This window comes from Myotis myotis, unplaced genomic scaffold (genome assembly GCF_014108235.1).
Source record: "Myotis myotis isolate mMyoMyo1 unplaced genomic scaffold, mMyoMyo1.p scaffold_m19_p_17, whole genome shotgun sequence".
Classification (NCBI taxonomy): domain Eukaryota; kingdom Metazoa; phylum Chordata; class Mammalia; order Chiroptera; family Vespertilionidae; genus Myotis; species Myotis myotis.
Window position 1 is genome coordinate 17,957,572 of NW_023416321.1, and position 19,768 is coordinate 17,977,339.

At 37.3% G+C, this 19,768-nt stretch overlaps 1 protein-coding gene across 18 annotated transcripts in view; it reads left to right on the forward strand.

Annotated features, from left to right (window-relative positions):
- BPTF (bromodomain PHD finger transcription factor) overlaps positions 1-19,768 on the forward strand; it is a 113,505-nt gene that overhangs the window by 53,306 nt on the left and 40,431 nt on the right. For all 18 annotated transcript variants that reach the window (XM_036339907.1, XM_036339910.1, XM_036339912.1 and 15 more), the window contains 6 exons: positions 3,679-3,808; positions 4,227-4,365; positions 9,588-9,764; positions 10,960-13,252; positions 17,540-17,664; positions 18,709-18,837. In XM_036339907.1, coding sequence (XP_036195800.1) covers positions 3,679-3,808; positions 4,227-4,365; positions 9,588-9,764; positions 10,960-13,252; positions 17,540-17,664; positions 18,709-18,837 — 2,993 coding nt within the window. The remainder of the gene's footprint in view (positions 1-3,678; positions 3,809-4,226; positions 4,366-9,587; positions 9,765-10,959; positions 13,253-17,539; positions 17,665-18,708; positions 18,838-19,768) is intronic.

The window sequence follows — 19,768 nt, forward strand, 5'->3', positions numbered from 1 at the left end:
AAACTATGATCCAGAGAAAAGTTCTGTTTTTCTCAGTGACAATATTGCTCTTTCACTCATGTAGCAGGTTTTATTCTGGTAGGGAGTTTTTAGAAGCTAACTTGATACTATTTGGGATACATACATAGGTGGTAAATCCATGAAAGAGACCCAGGATAATGACTACCTGGGGTGGGACACACTAGCTTCAGATGTATTGGTTACTGATAAAGTTCTGTTTCTTAACCTGGTTACATTTTACATATTTAAAAAAATCATAATGAAAGAAAAGATCTGAACAAAAAAGAAACCTCAACTAGGAATAAATTTAACAAGATATCTTCAGGATCATGCAAAGAAATCATTTTATTAAAGATATAAAAGGATACTTTGAGTAAATAAAAAGATATATGCCTGGATGTGTATATTTTCTAAAGATGCTATGTAGTAATTTATAAAAATTAATATTTATTTGCATTGTTATTAAATAGGATTTTTCTCCATGTGCAGGGAAGTTTCACCAAAATGATAATATTTCATCTAGAAAAATTAATGAGTAGGAAAAGGGAAGTAGGTATTATAAAAAAAGGGATTGGTATTATTATTAACATATTTTGAAGCTTCAATGATCAAAATAATTTGTATTGCAGAGGAAGCAGTGCAGTGGAATCGAACAGAGAATCCAGAAATAGACCTAAGCACACGTGGGAATCTGGCTATGATAACATCGAATGCCAGAGAAAGAAAGAGGGCAGGGCATGTTTGCACAAAATATCAGCTCAATCTCTGCCTCAGCAAACACTTTCAGATAAATGAAGATTAAAAAAAAAACACCAAAACTGAATAACAATAAAAACAAAACTTCAATAAGAAACCACGAATTAATTTATGTTTTTGTTGTGATACTTTCTTTTTAAACAGATTTAAAACCCAGATGCCATAGAGGAAAAGAGTGGATATATGTATTTAAAATTCTGAGTGGAAAATAATAATGTAATCAAACTCAAAAGACATGACAAACTGAGGAAAAATATTTGCACTACAAATGGAAAATTTCCTTAATTGACAAAGACATTTTTATAAATGAAAAGGACTAATAGTCCAGTGCAGACAAGACAAAGGATTTGAACAGGCATTATGCAGAAAATAAATACGAAAGGCCAGTAGAAATGTATAAAAAAAGGTTACTTCTCTTATAATTAAAGAAATGTAAATAAAAACAATGGGATAGTATTTCTTATCTCAGTTGGGCTAATTTAGAAGTTTGGTACTAACTTGAGTGAAGGTATGGGAAGCAGAGTGGCTTTATAATTGATGGCACTGTAAAGTGTACAGTTCTGAAGAGCAGTTTGGCACTGTCAGCATTTTAAGTGCATGAACCTTTGGACTTAGTCATCCCAGCACTGGGGGACAGTGGAGGATACTCCCCAAGTTAGCCAAAACCGCCAGAAAGCATTGCTTATTGTAGCTTTGGTTGTCATAGCAAACACTCACTGGACAAAACCCTGGGCACCACATGGAGATTGGGAGTGGAGTTGAAGCTCAGTCCATATTCCTGGTCCAGCTTTCAGTTGAACCGGGTCATGTAGAAGGAACATCTACTACCAGTGCACCCACTAATGTAGAGCAGCAGGTGGAGTTGTGCAGTCCGGCCTGATAGAGCTTCCTTCCTGGGGCCTCCAGGTGGGCAGCAGTAGCCAAGCTTTCTGCCCAGCCAAGAGGAATTGAACTCCTTTGGAGCTCCTTTGTTGCTGCCTTTTCTCCTAAGGGTTGTTTTGGTGGCAGTGAGAACCCTAGAATTTACTCTGGCTTAGCTAACTTCACAGATGAGCTCCAATATCACCTCATAGGCCTGGCTTCCCTGCCAAAGTTAAGCCTTTGATGAATATGGATCTGTTTCCTGGGAACACTAGAGTACAGGCCGAAAGTCCAGCTCGGCCATGAGCCCCTAGAGCAGCGGTTCTCAACCTTCCTAATGCAGCAACCCTTTAATACAGTTCCTCATGTTGTGGTGACCCCCAATTTCATTGTTACAAATTGAACATAATTAAAGCATAGTGATTAATCACAAAAACAATATAATTATATGTGTGTTTTCCAATGGTCTTAGGCGACCCCTGTGAAACAGTCGTTTGACCCCAAAGGGGTCGTGACCCACAGGTTGAGAACCGCTGCCCTAGAGTGTCACTGCACTGCTACTCTCCCTACCCAGTGCGCCATCCCTGGCCACTGTCAGTGAAAGTGAAGACGGACAGTTACAGTGCTGGACCTGACTTTGCAAAGGCGTTTAAAGCTGAGCCCACAGAAACTGTTGAGAGATACTACATGGTCCTCAGTCACTCCCTCTTTACTCCGGTGGGCTGAGGCTGTCGGGGGTTACCCACCATGCTCTCTGCCTTACAGAGCTTGCCCCACTCACTGGTTCCAAGAGTGGTTGATAGCAAATTGATGGTATTTGACTCAGTGAGTTAGTCCCAATGAGAATCCATTCCCTTTCCTCTTCTCCCATTAGCTGTGAGAGAAGAAGGATGTTTGCTTTACTAGTTGTGTGCAGTTTATTAGCATAAGTTCTGTCAGTCTCAGGGAGGCTAGATTCTGGGGTCCTAAAGATAGGGAGTTTTTGGTTTAGGAATGGAGATAAAAATAATTAAATCTTCTTTCACAGCTTATTAGCACCTCCCTCCCTGCACGCTGACAAAAGATCTCTGTTCATGCCACATGGCTGTGCATGGGAAATAGGCTACAACTGGGTAGAGGGTGATGCAAACAATTCTACCACTGGAGCTCTCAGAAAGACAGGAACTTCTCTCTGTAGGTCTTGGTTAATGTTCCTGCTTGTAGGAAATAGTTCCATTCATGCACATATAGTCTAAAACAGCGATCGCCAACCTTTTGGACCTCACGGACCACCAGTGGTCTGCGGACCTCCGGTTGGCGACTGCTCGTCTAAAACACCTTAATGTAGAGTTTCACCACAGGCTTGCCCATCCCCTTCCTGCTGAATGCAGTGATACCTGTTGTCCGGCCTGAAAAAAAAGTGTGGCTTATGTCCTATACCTAATGATGCCTAACTCGTGCCCTTCCCTGGCCCAGAAGCAGGAGATATGTGGGCCCCTTTCTCAGTGGATGTAGAAAGCCTGAATTCTATGTTAGTGGACCATGTGAAGGCTTTAAAATGCACAGTGCTAGATGGAATCAGAAATATTGGTTGAAAATAAAAGTTTTTGGATTTGTTGATCTTATTTGGGGAGAAAGAAATAAAGTATTCTTTTTAATAGGCAACTGGATTAATAAATTATAGTATATTCATGCAGTGGTATATTCTTTAAAAGATCTGTATTTTCCGGTATGGAAAAAATTCCTAGTGCAGTTATTTATTGATTAAAAACCAGGTAGTTGTGTTTGTAATATAATACCTCTTTTGTGTAACTATTGGTGTATGCATGAAATATTTTAGGAATCAATTATAAATGAGTATTACTTAAGGGGAACATGGCATGTCTTGTTTTTGCCTCTTTACTATTTGATTTTTCCTATTATGGAATTGTGCATCTGCTTATTTTTCTGTGTTGGGGTTGTCTGGGTTGTGGATTACATCTAACCATTATTTGTTTTGTCTTCCTAATATTTCAGCACTTAATTTTTACATTGTTTTTCTAAGTTATATGTAATCCTATCTTTGTATTCTTATATTCTTAGGTTACACAGGATGACATCAATTGAAAGAGAAGAAAAAGAGAAAGTCAAAAAAAAGGAGAAGAAACAAGAAGAGGAAGAAACGATGCAACAAGCTACGTGGGTGAAATACACATTTCCAGTTAAACATCAGGTAATTTTTCTTAACAATTTTTAAAACAGTGTTCGCCATTTCTGAGACTTTTATTCTACAACTTTGAGTACTTGATAGTTTGTTTTACTTTTGATAATCTTTTCATAAAGTTGGAATGAAGTAATCTTTCTGGCAATTTTATAAGCATAGATTTATCTTAGTAGACTATAGGTGAGTTATTAGGCCAGTTCTTTGAAATTGTCATCACATTGTAAAATTGTGTTACATTTTTTATATCAGAAAGAAAAATTAGGGTTTTTTCATAAATCTTTGATTTTTGCTGAAAATAAAATTGATTGATAAATTTAATTAATTTGTCTGCCTGTTGATTTTGTTTGGTAAAAATGTATAGAGCCACACATGTACTTTATAAGCATTCTCTTTCTTGTTTAACCGGAATGTTTTTTATGTACAACAGGTTTGGAAACAAAAAGGAGAGGAATACAGAGTAACAGGATATGGTGGTTGGAGCTGGATTAGTAAAACTCACGTCTATAGGTTTGTTCCTAAATTGCCAGGCAATACTAATGTGAATTACAGAAAGTCATTTGAAGGAAGTAAGTAATTGAAGTATTTTTCCTTCATATTTATTTCTTATAGATTTATAGTACTTTCTTTAGAGGCTCAGTGCATGAAATTCGTACACTGGGGTTGGGGGGAGGGATGGGGACAGTCTCCTCAGCCTGGCCTGTGCCTTCTCACATTCCGGGACCCCTCGCTCCTTACTGCTCAGCTTGCTGCTCCTTAGCGCTGCCATGAAGGTGGAAGAGGCTCCCACCACGGCCACTGTGCTTGCCAGCCGTGAGCCTGGCTTCTGGCTGAGCGGCACTGCCCCTGTGGTTGGGGGCCAATCAGGCTGGGCCAGTAGCGGGGGAGGGGACACGGGAGGTTGGGGGTGCTGATCAGGACCCCGATTGGGCTGGTTGGCCACCGCGGTGTGCGTCATAGTGACCAGTTGTTCCGGTCATTTGGGCATTCCAGTCGCTTGGCTTTTATATATATAGATAATACTTTTTCTGAAATTTTTAATAGAATGTTCAAAATTACTAATGTAGCTTATTAAAAACTTGATAAGTTTTAAGATTACCTTTATTCAAAGGATTTTGATACCTAGGATTTCAGTTAATGAGAGATGATGGAATAGAATTTGTGTTTTTTAAAAAAGAAAAGACAAAAGGCCTCAGCCACCTAATTGTTTTTTCTCAAATCTTAAATTCAGTACTACTTGACTCCTTGAGGAATCATACATCTGGTAACCTCAGCATTACAGCACGTGACAAAACTAGAAAGGAAGGAAGTGATAGAGATTTCCATAACACTGTCACTTAAATGAGGGATTAACTCAATTTATGCTACTGGGTAATGACTTTAGAATCATAGAACTATAGAGGTGAACTGTCGTTTTAAGAAACCTTATATATTGAACCCAGCCGGTGTGGCTCAGTGGTTGAGCACCGACCTATGAAGTAAGAGGTCATGGTTTGATTCCAGTCAGGGCACATTCCCAGATTTCATGCTCAATCCCAAGTGGGGGCATGCAGGAAGCAGTCGATCAATGATTCTCTCTCATCATTGATGTTTCTTATCTCTCTCTTCCTCTCCCTTCCTCTCTGAAATCAATAACAATATATTTTTCTAAAAAAGAAACCTTGCCAAAACCGGTTTGGCTCAGTGGATAGAGCGTCAGCCTGCGGACTGAAGGGTCCCGGGTTCGATTCCGGTCAAGGGCATGTACCGGGGTTGCGGGCACATCTCCAGTGGGAGATGTGCAGGAGGCAGCTGATCAATGTTTCTCTCATCGATGTTTCTAACTTTCTATCTCTCTCCCTTCCTCTCTGTGAAAAATCAATAAAATATATTTAAAAAAAAAAAAAAGAAAAAAAGAAACCTTATATATTGAAATTCATATTACACAAGATTATTTCATGAAGATGTTAAGTGAAATACTGAAGTTCATACTAGATCAAGAGTGATATGGCTGGAATCCATATCTCTTGGCTTCCTTTGCCCTTTTTGCACTCTACCATGCAGTCTCTCTCTGTTAATTAAGTGATTTTCAAAAGCAGTTCTCTTCACTGTGCAGTATAATTTGCTGATTTATGGTGTGATGTGTTCTTTCCTGTGAAGTCTATGGTATAAGTATCAGGTACTATGCACATATCTAGCTAATTGATTTGGCTTTTTTTTGTGAATGGTTGTATTGAAAACTGGACTGGTAGATTTTTGAAATTTAGGGAAGTTATAAGATTATCTTTTAATAGAAAACTAATGTATTTTATAAGGCCCACTGGAATTTATTTTATGGAAACTAGAAGAGTCTTGCACATTCTCAATGAATTTTTCTATTTTATTACCAGTCTATTATTACCTGACTAGAGGCCCGGTGCATGAATTCGTGCATGGGTGGGGTCCCTCGGCCTGGCCTGCGATCAGGGCCAATCTAGCTGGCCAGGGGGAGGAACCTCGGGAGGTTGGCTGGCTGTGGGAGGTTGGCTATGGGAGCACATTGACCACCAGGGGGCAGCTCCTGCATTGAGCATCTGCCCCCTGGTGGTCAGTGTGCGTCATAGCTACCTGCTAGTCTGGTTGTCCGGTCTTAATGGTCGCTTAGGCTTTTATATATATACTAGAGGCCCGTTGCAGGAAGATTCCTGCAAGAATGGGGCTTCCTGCGGCTGGAGCGAAGCAGAGAAGTGAGCGAAACCCATGGGCTTCACTTCCGCCCTGCCACCCGGCTGGTTTCCCTCCTGTCTCCGCTGCCTCTACTTAGCTCCCTTCTGCAGTGCTTCGCTTCCACATTGTTTTCAGTCTTCGCTCCCAGCCGGTATATGCAAATTAACCGCCACCTTGGTTGTGTTAATTTGCATATAGTCACTCTGATTGGCTGGTGGGCATAGTGAAGGTACAGTCAATTAGCGTCTTTGTATTTTATTAGTGTAGATATAGATTATATTCAGGCTAAATGTCCATGATAATGCCCATTACATTTTTTTAGCACCATCTTGTTGCACTAGTTACCCATATAACACTCAAAATTCTAGAGAGCTTTTGTCTTACTTTGTCTGACCTGGTTTAACCTTGAAATAAAGTTCTGATTATCAATATGCAAAATATTTAGGCTTTTGCAAATTTTTTTTTATCCACTTTCTTAGCATAGGATTTTCCGTTGTCCAAATGCTGAGCCTTAATAGTCAGGTACCAAGTTAGTCTTCTAGCATCATTTGAGCCTTTCCTTCCAGGCGTTAGCAGGGGGAAAAGCAGCAGTACATATTGTTAGCTTAGCTTAACTACAGACTAGGAACCACAGAGAAGGCAATAATATATGTTTGTACTATTTATATAAATCAATATAGATTATACTGTTTATAATCTCAGAACTGTTGCTCCCTATAATGGCTAATCTAATTTGATCATATGATAGAGGCACAGATGTGTTGTTTGGCTGCTGTGTGTTTCTTAACTCTAATGTTACTGTATTCTAACTCAGATTGTGTGCATTTGCTTTGCACATTAATTTGTCAGCTTTAGTAATGGGTGTATATTAATGTTTATGTCAAGAAGATTTTAATAGGGGAAAACCCCAAGTATTTTATAGTTATTTGTTTTAAATATCAGGATTACCATTGTCATATAAGACTCTTTTTGAGCAACTTGAAACCATTGAAAAAATGTTTCCCAGCAATTCTGCAATAACTGAAGAAGCATTGAAAATGAAGGGTATCAGTTTAGGTTTTTTTTTTATTCTTTTGTTACCTGTGGGGTCCAGACACATCCCGTCATCCTTTTGTATGATGCTTTTCTTCTTTTACCACTATGCTGCTATTTTGACAGGTACTGACTGTGTTTTTTGCATTCTTTTTCCTATCCGCGTTTAAACCTTTCTGGAAGGATTCATTTATTTAAATAAAAAATAGGTACATCTTGCCACGTCCTTGAGATATTTTAGTTCAAGTGAAAAAGAAAATAAAAGGTAGAAAATGCCTCTCTAAGATTTAAGAATATTCACCCAGACAATAGTTCTGTTTTGTGGGTTTCTTTTTTATTTCTTATGGAAAATTTGAAACTACACAGAAGAAAAGAGAATAGAATAATGAACTCCCATGTAACCATCCTTCAACTTCAATAATTATCAAATTCTAACACTCTCCAGTTGTCACTGCCCACTTTTTTCCTGCAAATTCCCAAAATTATGTTACTCACCAAATTTGTTCAGTATGTATCTCTAACTAAAATGGATTTTTTTCATGGCTACATGCCATTATCACATTCAGCAAATTAACAATGGATTCTCAGCTCATACTGCCATTGCCCCAATTGTCTGAAAGATGCCTTTTTACTCTTGGCAGTAAATCGGGTCCAAACAAGGCCACACATTGCATTTGGATATTTCTCTTAATTCTGTGGTACAGAATTAAGTATTCTTCACTTGGAGTCAATGGATAAACTTCAAGTTTTTCCAAGAATCCATTGAAATTAATTACAAAAGTTTGTGTATGTACCTTCCCCCCCCCCAAGGGCAGTGGTCGGCAAACTGCGGCTCGCGAGCCATATGCAGTTCTTTGGCCCGTTGAGTGTGGCTCTTCCACAAAATACTGACTTCTGCGCATGGGCCACGAAGTTTCAATTGCACTGCGCGCCCACACATGGTATTTTGTGGAAGAGCCACACTCAAGGGACCAAAGAGCCACATGTGGCTCTCGAGCTACAGTTTGCTGACCACTGTTCTAGGGGATCAGAAAATTTATCCAATTTTAATATGGTTCTGTAACACATTGTCTGTGGAAAACCACTATGCAAACTTTCTGGAGTCAATGAACAGGCTGAAATAGTCTCATTTGTGAAGGCTTCTAAAGCACATATAAAATGAAGTCATTCCTTTTATGCTTTAGGTCACTGGAATATATATGAAAGTATATATAGGATCTTCAACTTAAAAAAACAAACACACTTTATTGAAGAATAATAAACATACAGAAAACGACTCATAGACATACATCTGGGTTGGTTTTCATGGACTGCACATTCTCTGAGACACTGACCATGACAGCACCCCAGACTCTCCTACTCTCTTCCCTAAACACCTCCTGGGATTATCTAACAACTTAGTTAATTTGGTCAGTTTTTGTTTTTTCCCCTATTTTAAAATCATTTTTTTCAATTTTTAAATCATTTTTAAATTACATTTGACATACATTATTATATAATTTGAGGTATACAACCCAGTGATTAGACTTTACATAACTCACTAAGTGATTATCCCAATAAATCTTGCACACATCTGATACCATACATAGCTATTACAATAGTATTGACTATATTCCCTATGCTGTACTTTACATCCCCATAACTATTCTGTAACAACCTATTTGTATTTCTTAATCCTTTCACCTTTTTCACCCATTCTCCCAACCACCCCACCCCCTACCCCCCCGCATCTGGCAACAATCAGAATGTTCTCTATATTTCTGAGTCTGTTTCTGTTCTGCTTGTTTGCTTAGTTTGATTTTTAGATTCAAGTTGTTGATAGATATGTATTTATTGCCATTTTATTGTGCATATTTCTTACCTTTTTTTCCCTTAGAGAAAACCCTTTAACATTTCTGATTTGGTGGTGATGAGCTCCTTTAGCTTTTTTTCTTGTCTGGGTCAACTTTTTTTTTTTAATTAAAAATAATGGAGTATATTGGTGGAAAGTACTTGATAATTTCCACTCAGTTAGATATATTAAATTGCTAATAATCAAAATATTTGTAGTTAATATATACTTGGTTCTTTTCAGCCAAAATTAATATGGATGAAAATATGGATGAATCAGATAGAAGAAAAAGCCCACGAAGTCCAAAAAAAATAAAAACAGAGCCTGATTCTGAGAAAGACGAGGTAAAAGATTCAGGTGCAGCAAGAGGAGCAGACCAAAGTGAAATGGACATTTCAAAGATTACTGAGAAGGACCAAGGTAAGGAGAGTCCATTGTGAAGGTCAGCCTAGGGGTGATAAAAATGCACTGTATCTAATTCACACAGCAGGAAAGGTACTGCATTGTCTCTTTTTGATAATAGCATAATTGAAACAATCCTATGCCTTGTAATTCACTCATTTAAAGTGTACAATTTAGTGGTTTTTAGTATTTCACAGAGTTGTTCGGCTATCACCACAATCAATTTTAGAACATATTCTTGACCCCAAAAAGAAACCCATATCCATTAGCATTCCCAATTCTCCCTTTGTCCCCCTCCCCAGCCCAGTAATTTACTTTTTGTCTCTATGGATTTGCCTATCTTTACATTCCATATAAATGGAATCATGTAATATGTGGTATTTGTTACTGGCCTCTTTCACTTAACATAATGTTTTCAAGGTTCATCCATGGTGTAGCATGTATCAATAGTTCTTCATTTAAAAACATTTTTGAATAATACTCTTTTATATGGATATGCCACATTTTGTTTATTCATTCATCAGTTGATGGACATTTGTGTCCTTTTTACTTTGGGGCTATTATGAATAATGCTGATATGAACATTTGTGTATAAGTTCTTATATGGACTTATGTGTTATTGCTGGATCATGAGATAATTCTACATTAAATGTTTTGAGGAGCTTATATTGTGCTTTGTGAAAAGTTGTTTTTTAAAAGATAAGCGAGATAATGCATGAGCCTTAAGATACATTTTTTTAAAATATATTTTTACTGATTTCAGAAGGAAGGGAGAGGGAGAGAGATAGAAACATCAGTGGTGAGAGAGAATCATTGATCGGGTGCCTCCTACATCCCCACACTTGGGATCGAGCCTGCAACCCAGGCATGTGCCCTGACCTGGTTCATAGGTGGATGTTCAACCAATGAGCCACACTGGCCGAACAAGATTTTTTTTAACTATAAGATATTCTACATAGGATCTTAAATGAAGGTACTGTGTATGCAGTAGCTATCATATAGAAAGTAATTTTACATTGTAGTAGTCCACCATTTTTAGATACTAAGAATTAGAATGTTTAAATATTTGGAATATATTGATTTTTTAACCTTTTATAACATTTAGCCCTGTCTGTTAACCTATTTTAATCATATATTAGAAAATAAAAATACTATCGTGAATTGTACTTTTAAGAGTAAAAATATCACTTGTATACTTGTCTTTGTTTTACAGATATAAAAGAAGACTTAGATTCTGACAATGATAGATCCTTTAAGGAAGAGCCAATGGAAATAGATGATGATGTGAAAACTGAGTCACCTATAAACTGTCAGGAAAGTTCTCAAGTAGATGTGGTCAATGTCAGTGAGGGTTTTCATCTAAGGACTAGTTATAAAAAGAAAATTAAGTCATCCAAACTAGATGGACTTCTTGAAAGGAGAATTAAACAGTTTACACTGGAAGAAAAACAGCGACTTGAAAAAATGAAGTTGGAGGGTGGAATTAAGGGTGCAGGAAAGACCTCTACAAGTTCTTTGAAAAGTCTGTCTGAGTCACCAGTAATAACAAAAGCAAAAGAAGGGTGTCAAAGAGGCGTGCTTAGACAAGAACAAAATTCTAATGCAAGTAATGATAAATCTGAAGACTTTATTCAGGAATGCTCAGAAAGTGATTCCTCAGTTCTGGGAATCGGTGATCCTGATCATACCACAAGTAAACTTTATCCAAAAGATCAAATATTAGAGGACATCTCCATTCAGAGCCCAGAGACAGACTGTCAGAAACAAAATTCTGTTGGAAATGACATAGATGAGAGGCTCTCGGAACCAAGCAGTAAAGGCTTGGAACCCAGTAAGATTAAAACGAAAGGAAGCGATTTTCTCATTGATGACTTTAAATTAGCCAGTACAGATGAAATTGGTACTTTGACTTCTAAAAACAAAAAACCACTCACACAGCAGAATAATAACACCATTGTTTCTCCTTCCCAGAGCCCTTTATTTCCATCAGTATCTAAAAGTACTGACAGAGATATCTCATCTCTGTCAAAAGCAATGGACTTTGAAGGAAAATTGGGATGTCACTTTGAATATAACAGCACTTTGGAAAATAGTTCTGATACTATATCTATTCAAGACAGTGAAGAAGATATGATTGTTCAGAATAGCAATGACAGTGTTTCTGAGCAGTTTATAACTCGAGAACAAGGTATTGAAGGCACGGAACCATTGAAATGTGAGTTTGTTTCAGATAAGTCCACTGGAAAATGTGATGACAGGCTTCAGGGTAAGATAATGGAAACAAATGGTAAAAAAACAAGTCAAGAACAGAAATTAGAGGAGAGACCAGTTAATAAATGTATTGATCAAATAAATCTAAAAAGTAGCTCTGACAAAAAGAACAATGAAAATCAAGAGTCTGAAAAGAAAGGACAGAAAGCAAGTACCTTTCAAATAAATGGAAAAGATAATAAACCTAAAGTATATTTGAAAGGTGAATGCTTGAAAGAAATCTCTGAGAGTAAAGTAGTAAGTGGTGACGTCGAACCAAAGGTTAATAATATAAATAAAGTAATTCCTGAAAATGATATTAAATCTCTGACTGTTAAAGAATCTGTAAAACCATTCATGAATGGTGATGTCATCATGGAAGATTTTAATGAAAAAAACAACTTGGAAACAAAATCATGTTCACTGAGATCTTCAGATTCTGAACGTGACTACCAAGATGGCCTAGAGACCCTGCCCTTAACCAGAGAGAGTGAGAGAGCACAAACTACCACACCACCCCCAGAAAGCTGTGCAGTGAATCAGGTGGAAGATATGGAAATTGAAACCTCAGAAGTTAAGAAAGTTTCTCCATCACCTATTACTTCTGGAGAGGAATCTAATCTCAGTAATGATTTTATTGATGAAAATGGTCTGCCCACCAACAAAGATGACAATGTCAATGGAGACTTGAAAAGAAAAACAGTCATCACAGAAGTCACCACCATGACATCCACAGTGGCCACAGAGTCAAAAACTGTAATCAAAGTCGCAAAAGGTGATAAGCAAACTTTGGTCTCTTCCACAGAAAATTGTGCCAAATCTACTGTCACAACCACGACTACAACAGTAACAAAGCTTTCCACACCTTCCCCAGGCAGCAGTGTGGACATCATCTCTGTGAAGGAGCAGAGCAAAACGGTGGTCACCACAACAGTGACTGACTCACTGACCACCGCAGGAGGCACTCTGGTAACATCTATGACTGTGAGCAAAGAATATTCCACAAGAGACAAAGTGAAACTCATGAAATTTTCAAGACCCAAGAAGACTCGTTCAGGTACAGCTCTACCATCCTATAGAAAGTTTCTCACCAAGAGCAGCAAGAAGAGCATATTTGTTTTGCCTAATGATGACTTAAAAAAGTTGGCCAGGAAAGGAGGAATCCGAGAAGTCCCTTATTTTAATTATAATGCTAAACCTGCCTTGGATATATGGCCGTATCCTTCTCCTAGACCAACCTTCGGTATCACGTGGAGGTATGTACTTTAAAATGTATTTGGGGAAGGGAGGAAGTTTAAAAGAATTACCTAATATCCCTTTTTTTTTAAAAAAAAGAGAGAGATAATAGAGAAAAGACAGGGAAGCATATACTTAAAGACTGAAAATTTAAGGGAATCCTTTAAAATGAAATTTGATATTACTTTCCACAAAACAAAAGAAACAGTTGTTTTTGTTGTCTAATTTTCCAAATTATTGCCAGGTGTGTGCTCTGGGAATGAGATAATCACAGAATTGGATAATCACCCACTTTCTGGAATGTTTGTATAGTTGGCCCTTGAACAGTTGGGGGTTGGGGTACTGAACACTCTTGTGGTCAAAAGTCTGTGTATAACTTAAGTCAGCCCTCTGCTTACACAGATTCCTAATTGTAGATAAAAATGTATTTTATTTTTGTTAGATAATTCATAAAAACATAAGACCTAGGAAACTTGCCTATAAATTACATTAAGGTTCATTATGTGGAAATCTTCCTAATGTAATTTATTTGTATAATAAACATTTGTGCTGGAGTACTCTTATTTATGTAAATAAAGGTAGTTTCTGAGATTGCTTAGGGATTTTTTTTAAGCCCAGAAATAAGCTTTGGGGATGAGTCATAAGTATGTAGTGTGAGATCATAAAGTTTTATTTTCGAAAAGGATCTTACTTTTATGTGTGTACTAGAGGCCCGATGCACGAAATTCGTGCAAGAGGAGGCCTTCGCAGCTGTAGCTGCCTCGATCCTCCCTCAAAGCTGCCGGAGGCTGCCTGGATCCCTCCCTTGCAGCCGAAGTTTCATCCCAGCTAATTAGCATATTACACTTTTATTATTATAGATCATAATTTGCCTCTGCCCACAGAGGGACCAAATTAGAAATAGTGCCTGGTTTTCCTAAGTCCTAGCCCAGTACTTTATCTGCTATATCGCATTTCACATATTTATCCTTGCTTTGTCCTTTTTCATGTCCTTGTCTTTTTTCCTGTATACCCTTACAGTGGAAAAGGATGGAACATAAACAAAAAGAGTTCTATGGGACATACTCAGAAATTAGGAAGGATCTCAGATTTGCAGTTACCTTTTGTTAGGATCCTGAAATTGATTACTTCTGCAAGTTACTGAGCAGGCTTCATTTCTGTGTATCTTTAATAGGTCCCAGTTTCTTAAAGTTAAAAATCATGTTTTTTTTTTAGTTTCCTCTATATGACAGTAGCTATAAAAGACCAAAAAAAAAAAGAGTGTAAATGAATACCCTCTATAAAGGAATTAACTTATTAATATGATCAGACATAGTTGGTTTGACCAAGTTTTTATAACTCATCTTTTGATTTGAATTAAAATATCACTCCATTACACATTCAATAGAGACAGCTGAAAAGTACAATTTCTCTGCAGGGCCTGCAATGAAGGATTTGCAGAATCCTGCAGGGAATCAAGGAACTCTTCATTACAGTTCATGGATTTGTAGGATTACTCTGCACTTTTCTGCTTTCTTCATTGAGAGCGGTCCCAAAGTGTATCCTTGACTGTCCTGCAGGTAACTTCTTTCCCACTGGAAAAGTTACTGTGTACAAATACTTTAATTACAATGACCTGGCAGTGGTGGAGGCTGATCTTTCTGCCTTTTTCTATTATGAAATGGAAGGTAGGCTCAACTGGGAAGCGTTTTCTTTGGACCAGTTCTGCTCGAGTGTTGTTGCCCAGGGCCCTTTTTTGCACGGCTGGGTTTCAGGAGCGTTGTATTGTTATGTTTTAATATGCACTCTGGGCACAGTTTGTATCTGTTTAGTTAATTCCTCATTTTTAAATGGAAGGAAATACCTTCCTGTACATTTTAAACAGATACTGCCTTCAAAATATATGCTAACATCTTAATTTGCTAAAGTTGAAAGAAACATAATCCCTTCTGTCTAACAGGCATGGGTGAATATGTAAATTATTTATTACTTTAGAATGCAGGTGTTTTTTTTTGAAAACATATAGCTATAAAAAACATGCATGTGAAATGCATTTTTATACTTACGCTTGAATAAAATATTTCTGGTGTTTAGAGTAGGAGATGAGAATGCCAAAGGTGCATGTTCAATCTTGATTAATGTTAAGGCTGAGCCATATTGAATAAGTGAAATTTGTCTCATCTACTCATTAGGGCTTCTTTTTCCCTCCACTGTCCATTCCTTCCTCTCTTTCCCCCAGGCCCTGATTCCATGTTTTATTATCACTTTGAACCAGTAGTTGTCTCCACAGTGCTGCCAGATGGACCCTCTAAAATGCAGGTCTATCCTGTGAATATTCTGATTGAACTTAGCAAACATATATAGGGGACTGGTTAACTGCTGCAGGGCTGAGAGGAGAAAGTATTTGTCCCCTGTCCATCTCATCTATGAGAAGTACTTTCCTTTGCAACCCACCCAATACTGGATAAATTTCAGAGGCCTTAATATAGATTGCCTTTGAGTCTCTGCCTTAATCCTTCCACTTGGTGCAGCACATTCTGGTTCTGCCTTTCTCTCTCATGCTGGCGTCATCTCGTGATGCACATCTGCACCTCTTCCTGCCAGCCATAGCACACCAGATATGGTTTTGGGGAAGAAGTGTGTACTTTTTTACATTTCCCCCCATGCATATGTGTGCCCCTTGCCTGCCATATCCTTTTCATTTCAGAGTCACAAACAAAGCTCAGATCCACAACCCTGAGCCAAATCGGATGCTCCCCCCACCCCCACCACCACCTGTGCTTTCCTTTGTTACAGCTCCTAGGGACACATCAACAGATTATAATTCATTAATGTGTCCCCAGCTCCTTTCACTTACACATAGAAGGCACTCAGATTTATTTTTTTGAATGAATAAATGAATGAACAGGCTGATAATGCATGAGATATTTTCCCCACCTGATGTCATTTCCATTGTAAAATAGAGATGCTTTAAAGTTGTTTGTAGAGAGTGATTAGAGCAGCAGTTCTTAACCTGTGGGTTGCGACCGCTTTGGAGGTCGAACGACCCTTTCACAGGGGTTGCCTAAGACCATCCTGCATATCAGATATTTACATTACGGCTCATAACAGTAGCAACGAAAATAATTTTATGGTTGGGTCACAACATGAGGAACTGTATTTAAAGGGCCAGAAGGTTGAGAACTACTGGATTAGAGGCAGGAGAAAGAGCATGAGAAAACACTTCTCTTTTCAAATAGTGAGTCCAGAGTTCCTATAGGATGTGTTCTAAAAGTGACACACACTTCCTCCCTCCTAGGATATCTCTGCGCTAGTTAACATTTGCTCACTAATTAAAGAATTCTTTTGTGCAGGTCAGAGGATTCACAGGGTGATAACACAACGAATAAGATAATGGTGTCACAGTTGGAGATAGGAAATTAAGTTGTAGCAACTTTTTGGCTCGAGCTTTCCCTTTCTCACATCGTTCACTTTTCCAATTTAACATTAAGAATAGAAAGCATTGCCTTCCGAACTGTCTAAGATTTACTGTCTACCTCTGTAAGAGGAGGAAATTATTTAAATTGTGTAAGTTTTCTCTACACTGCAATCAACCAGTGTATTCATTTAGTGTGTAGAAATGTCAACAAAGTATTTAATTACTCAAAGATTACTAATAGAGAATTGACAGCCTAGGCCTGCTTTAAAATGTTTTATGGTTAATTCCATTTTAAAATATGATATTCATTACAATTGTAAATTTGTTTTGAAATGTGTGGTTTTTTGTTTTTGTTTTTTAAGGAAAAAAACAACAAATTATCTCCTGATTAGTAACTAATACAATATTGTCCTTTTTTATTCTTCATTATATTAAGATTCCAAACTATACTAATGTTAAAGTGTTATTAGTGGTAGCAGTATTCATCATCCAGGAGTTCATGTTTTGCAGAGCCACCACTTGAACACAAAATTTTCTGTCTTATTTGGAAAATTTTGTGAGTTCAAAATTTAATTCTCTATATTTGCTCTCCTTCATAATTTTCTAAAACTTATTTTGAGATTAGGCTAAATTGATAAGATCTTCATAAATTGTTGCTGTATCTATCATACAGTGAAGCATGCTTGTTGCACAGATTTATGTCATTTGAAGTGACTGCCGACCCTTTTTAAGTCGTTAGATGCATGTTATACCTAGGAACAAAAACATTTCTTATTAAGGGATATATAATGGCCAAAGTGCTTAAAAAGCCATATTATAAATATTGAATGAGAACAAGAAATAGTCCTTCAGTTTAATAGAGAGTGTGTGTGTGAACATATATATGGTACTTCTTGGGTTTTTCTTTCAGGTATAGACTCCAGACTGTAAAGTCCTTAGCTGGAGTGAGCCTCATGTTACGCTTACTGTGGGCAAGTCTGAGATGGGATGACATGGCAGCCAAGGCTCCTCCAGGAGGAGGGACCACACGCACAGGTAAGGTTTTTTGATTTTCTAGATTAAGCTTAAAGAGAAAATCACTTGACAGTTTGCTTAATTTTAAGTATATCTGATACTTATTAAAATACAATGCTTATGCTTATGTTTTAAAAATATAGCTTTGCTAAAGTTTGTCAGCACATGCTAGAAAATCCTGGGGGCAGGGAAGGAGGTTTCAAATTATAAGGTGAGCCACTTATATATGAACCAGTCTGAATTTTTAAAAGAGATTTATTATTATAAGCCAGTGGTTTTCAGCCAGTGTGCTGAGGCATACTGGTGAGCCACAGTAATTTTTTTTTTTTAATATATTTTATTGATTTTTTACAGAGAGGAAGGGAGAGAGACAGAGAGTTAGAAACATCGATGAGAGAGAAACATCGATCAGCTGCCTCCAGCACACCCCCTGCTGGGGATGTGCCCGCAACCAAGGTACATGCCCTTGACCGGAATCGAACCTGGGACCCCTCAGTCCGAAGGCTGATGCTCTATCCACCAAGCCAAACCGGCCAGGGCACACAGGAATTTTTAAAACATGCAATACCTGACTATGTAGTCAGGGGGACTGACTCCTTTCCCTTAGATTGTCAAATTAAACAATGAACAGAAAACATAGCAAAAGCCATCAGTGTGAATGAATCAAATTATACCTATGTTTGTTGTTGTTAGATTGGTAAAAAAAAAAAAAACATAATATATTTTTTTGGTGTGCTGCAGAATTTTAGTAACAAGTTTATGTACCATGAGATAAAAAAAATTAAAAATTGCTGTTACAGAGTAGAAATCATTTAAACTGGGACAGCTCAAACTCTATGCTTGCTGCTTCTCTCCTAGTGTTATTATTATTTTGGATGAGTTTGGCCACCAGGAACTAAGCTGCCCCAAACAGCATTTTGCTCAGTTTAGAAATTTTCAAATATTTCTTTTGATTGTTAATAAAATGCTTCCAAAAGTTTGTTTCGTGTGTTTCTTTTAAAGTAGCAGATGCTGTACCTGAATATTTTAGTTGCTTATTAATACTTGTGAATTAAATCACCGTAGAAACATCCGAAACTGAAATCACAACAACAGAAATAATTAAGAGACGAGATGTTGGTCCTTATGGCATTCGGTCTGAATACTGTATCAGGAAAATAATTTGTCCCATCGGAGTTCCGGAAGCACCAAAAGGTAAGGAATAGAAATAATTCTGTTCTTTCATTATTGACCTGTTAGCCACATTTTTTATGAATTGAAGTATCATTATAATTGTTTCTTTAACTCTTTATTCAACTTTTGAAAGATACTATTTTTTATTACAAACTATTAAATTTTAAAAATTGTATTTAAGTAGTAAACACAGTAAAATTCCACTAGGCACATGTTGATGCCCATAGGTAATGTGCCAAGATTAGGAAGAGTACAAAGAGCTATAATAATACCTCTTATAATTAAAATGTGGAACAGTGATTGACACCGGATTACATGCTCCAAGAGGGTAACCACCAAGTCTACCTGGTTTGAGGTAGTCCCAGTACCTGCTGCAGCAACTGACCTGTAAGTGGTCATTGAAGATTTGTTGACTCAAGGATTAAAGATACTATAAAATACTTCCTTGTTCAGGGTAGAAATAATCTGAGAGGCTAAGGAGTACTCAGGGAACATTTATAGAGAGCCCACATCATAGGCACTGGATGGTAAATACATAGAAGAATGAGATCCAGTTCCTATTCTCAAGGAAGCAAAGAAAAGTTATATTAGTGTCATAATATACTTGAGGACCAAAACTATGAACACTAAAAAGAGCTCAGTAAAGTGTCCAGATTCAAAATATATAGACAAAAATCAATAATTTTATCTTATATATGCATAAAATATTTGAAAAAACTTACTAAAATATTAATAAAAGGAAAATGCTGTTCTTAGAAACATACTGTTTTATAAGTTAGTTTTCCCCAAATGTATAAATTTAATTTTTGAATATTAATTGAATTAACTCAGAAGTTCATCCTAGAGAATAAATGACTGAAAAAAATGAGCCTTTTGAAAACAACACTGATGAGGGGGTCCCTGTCCTAGTAGATATGAAATATTAGTATAATTAAAAATGTTGTCCTGGGAC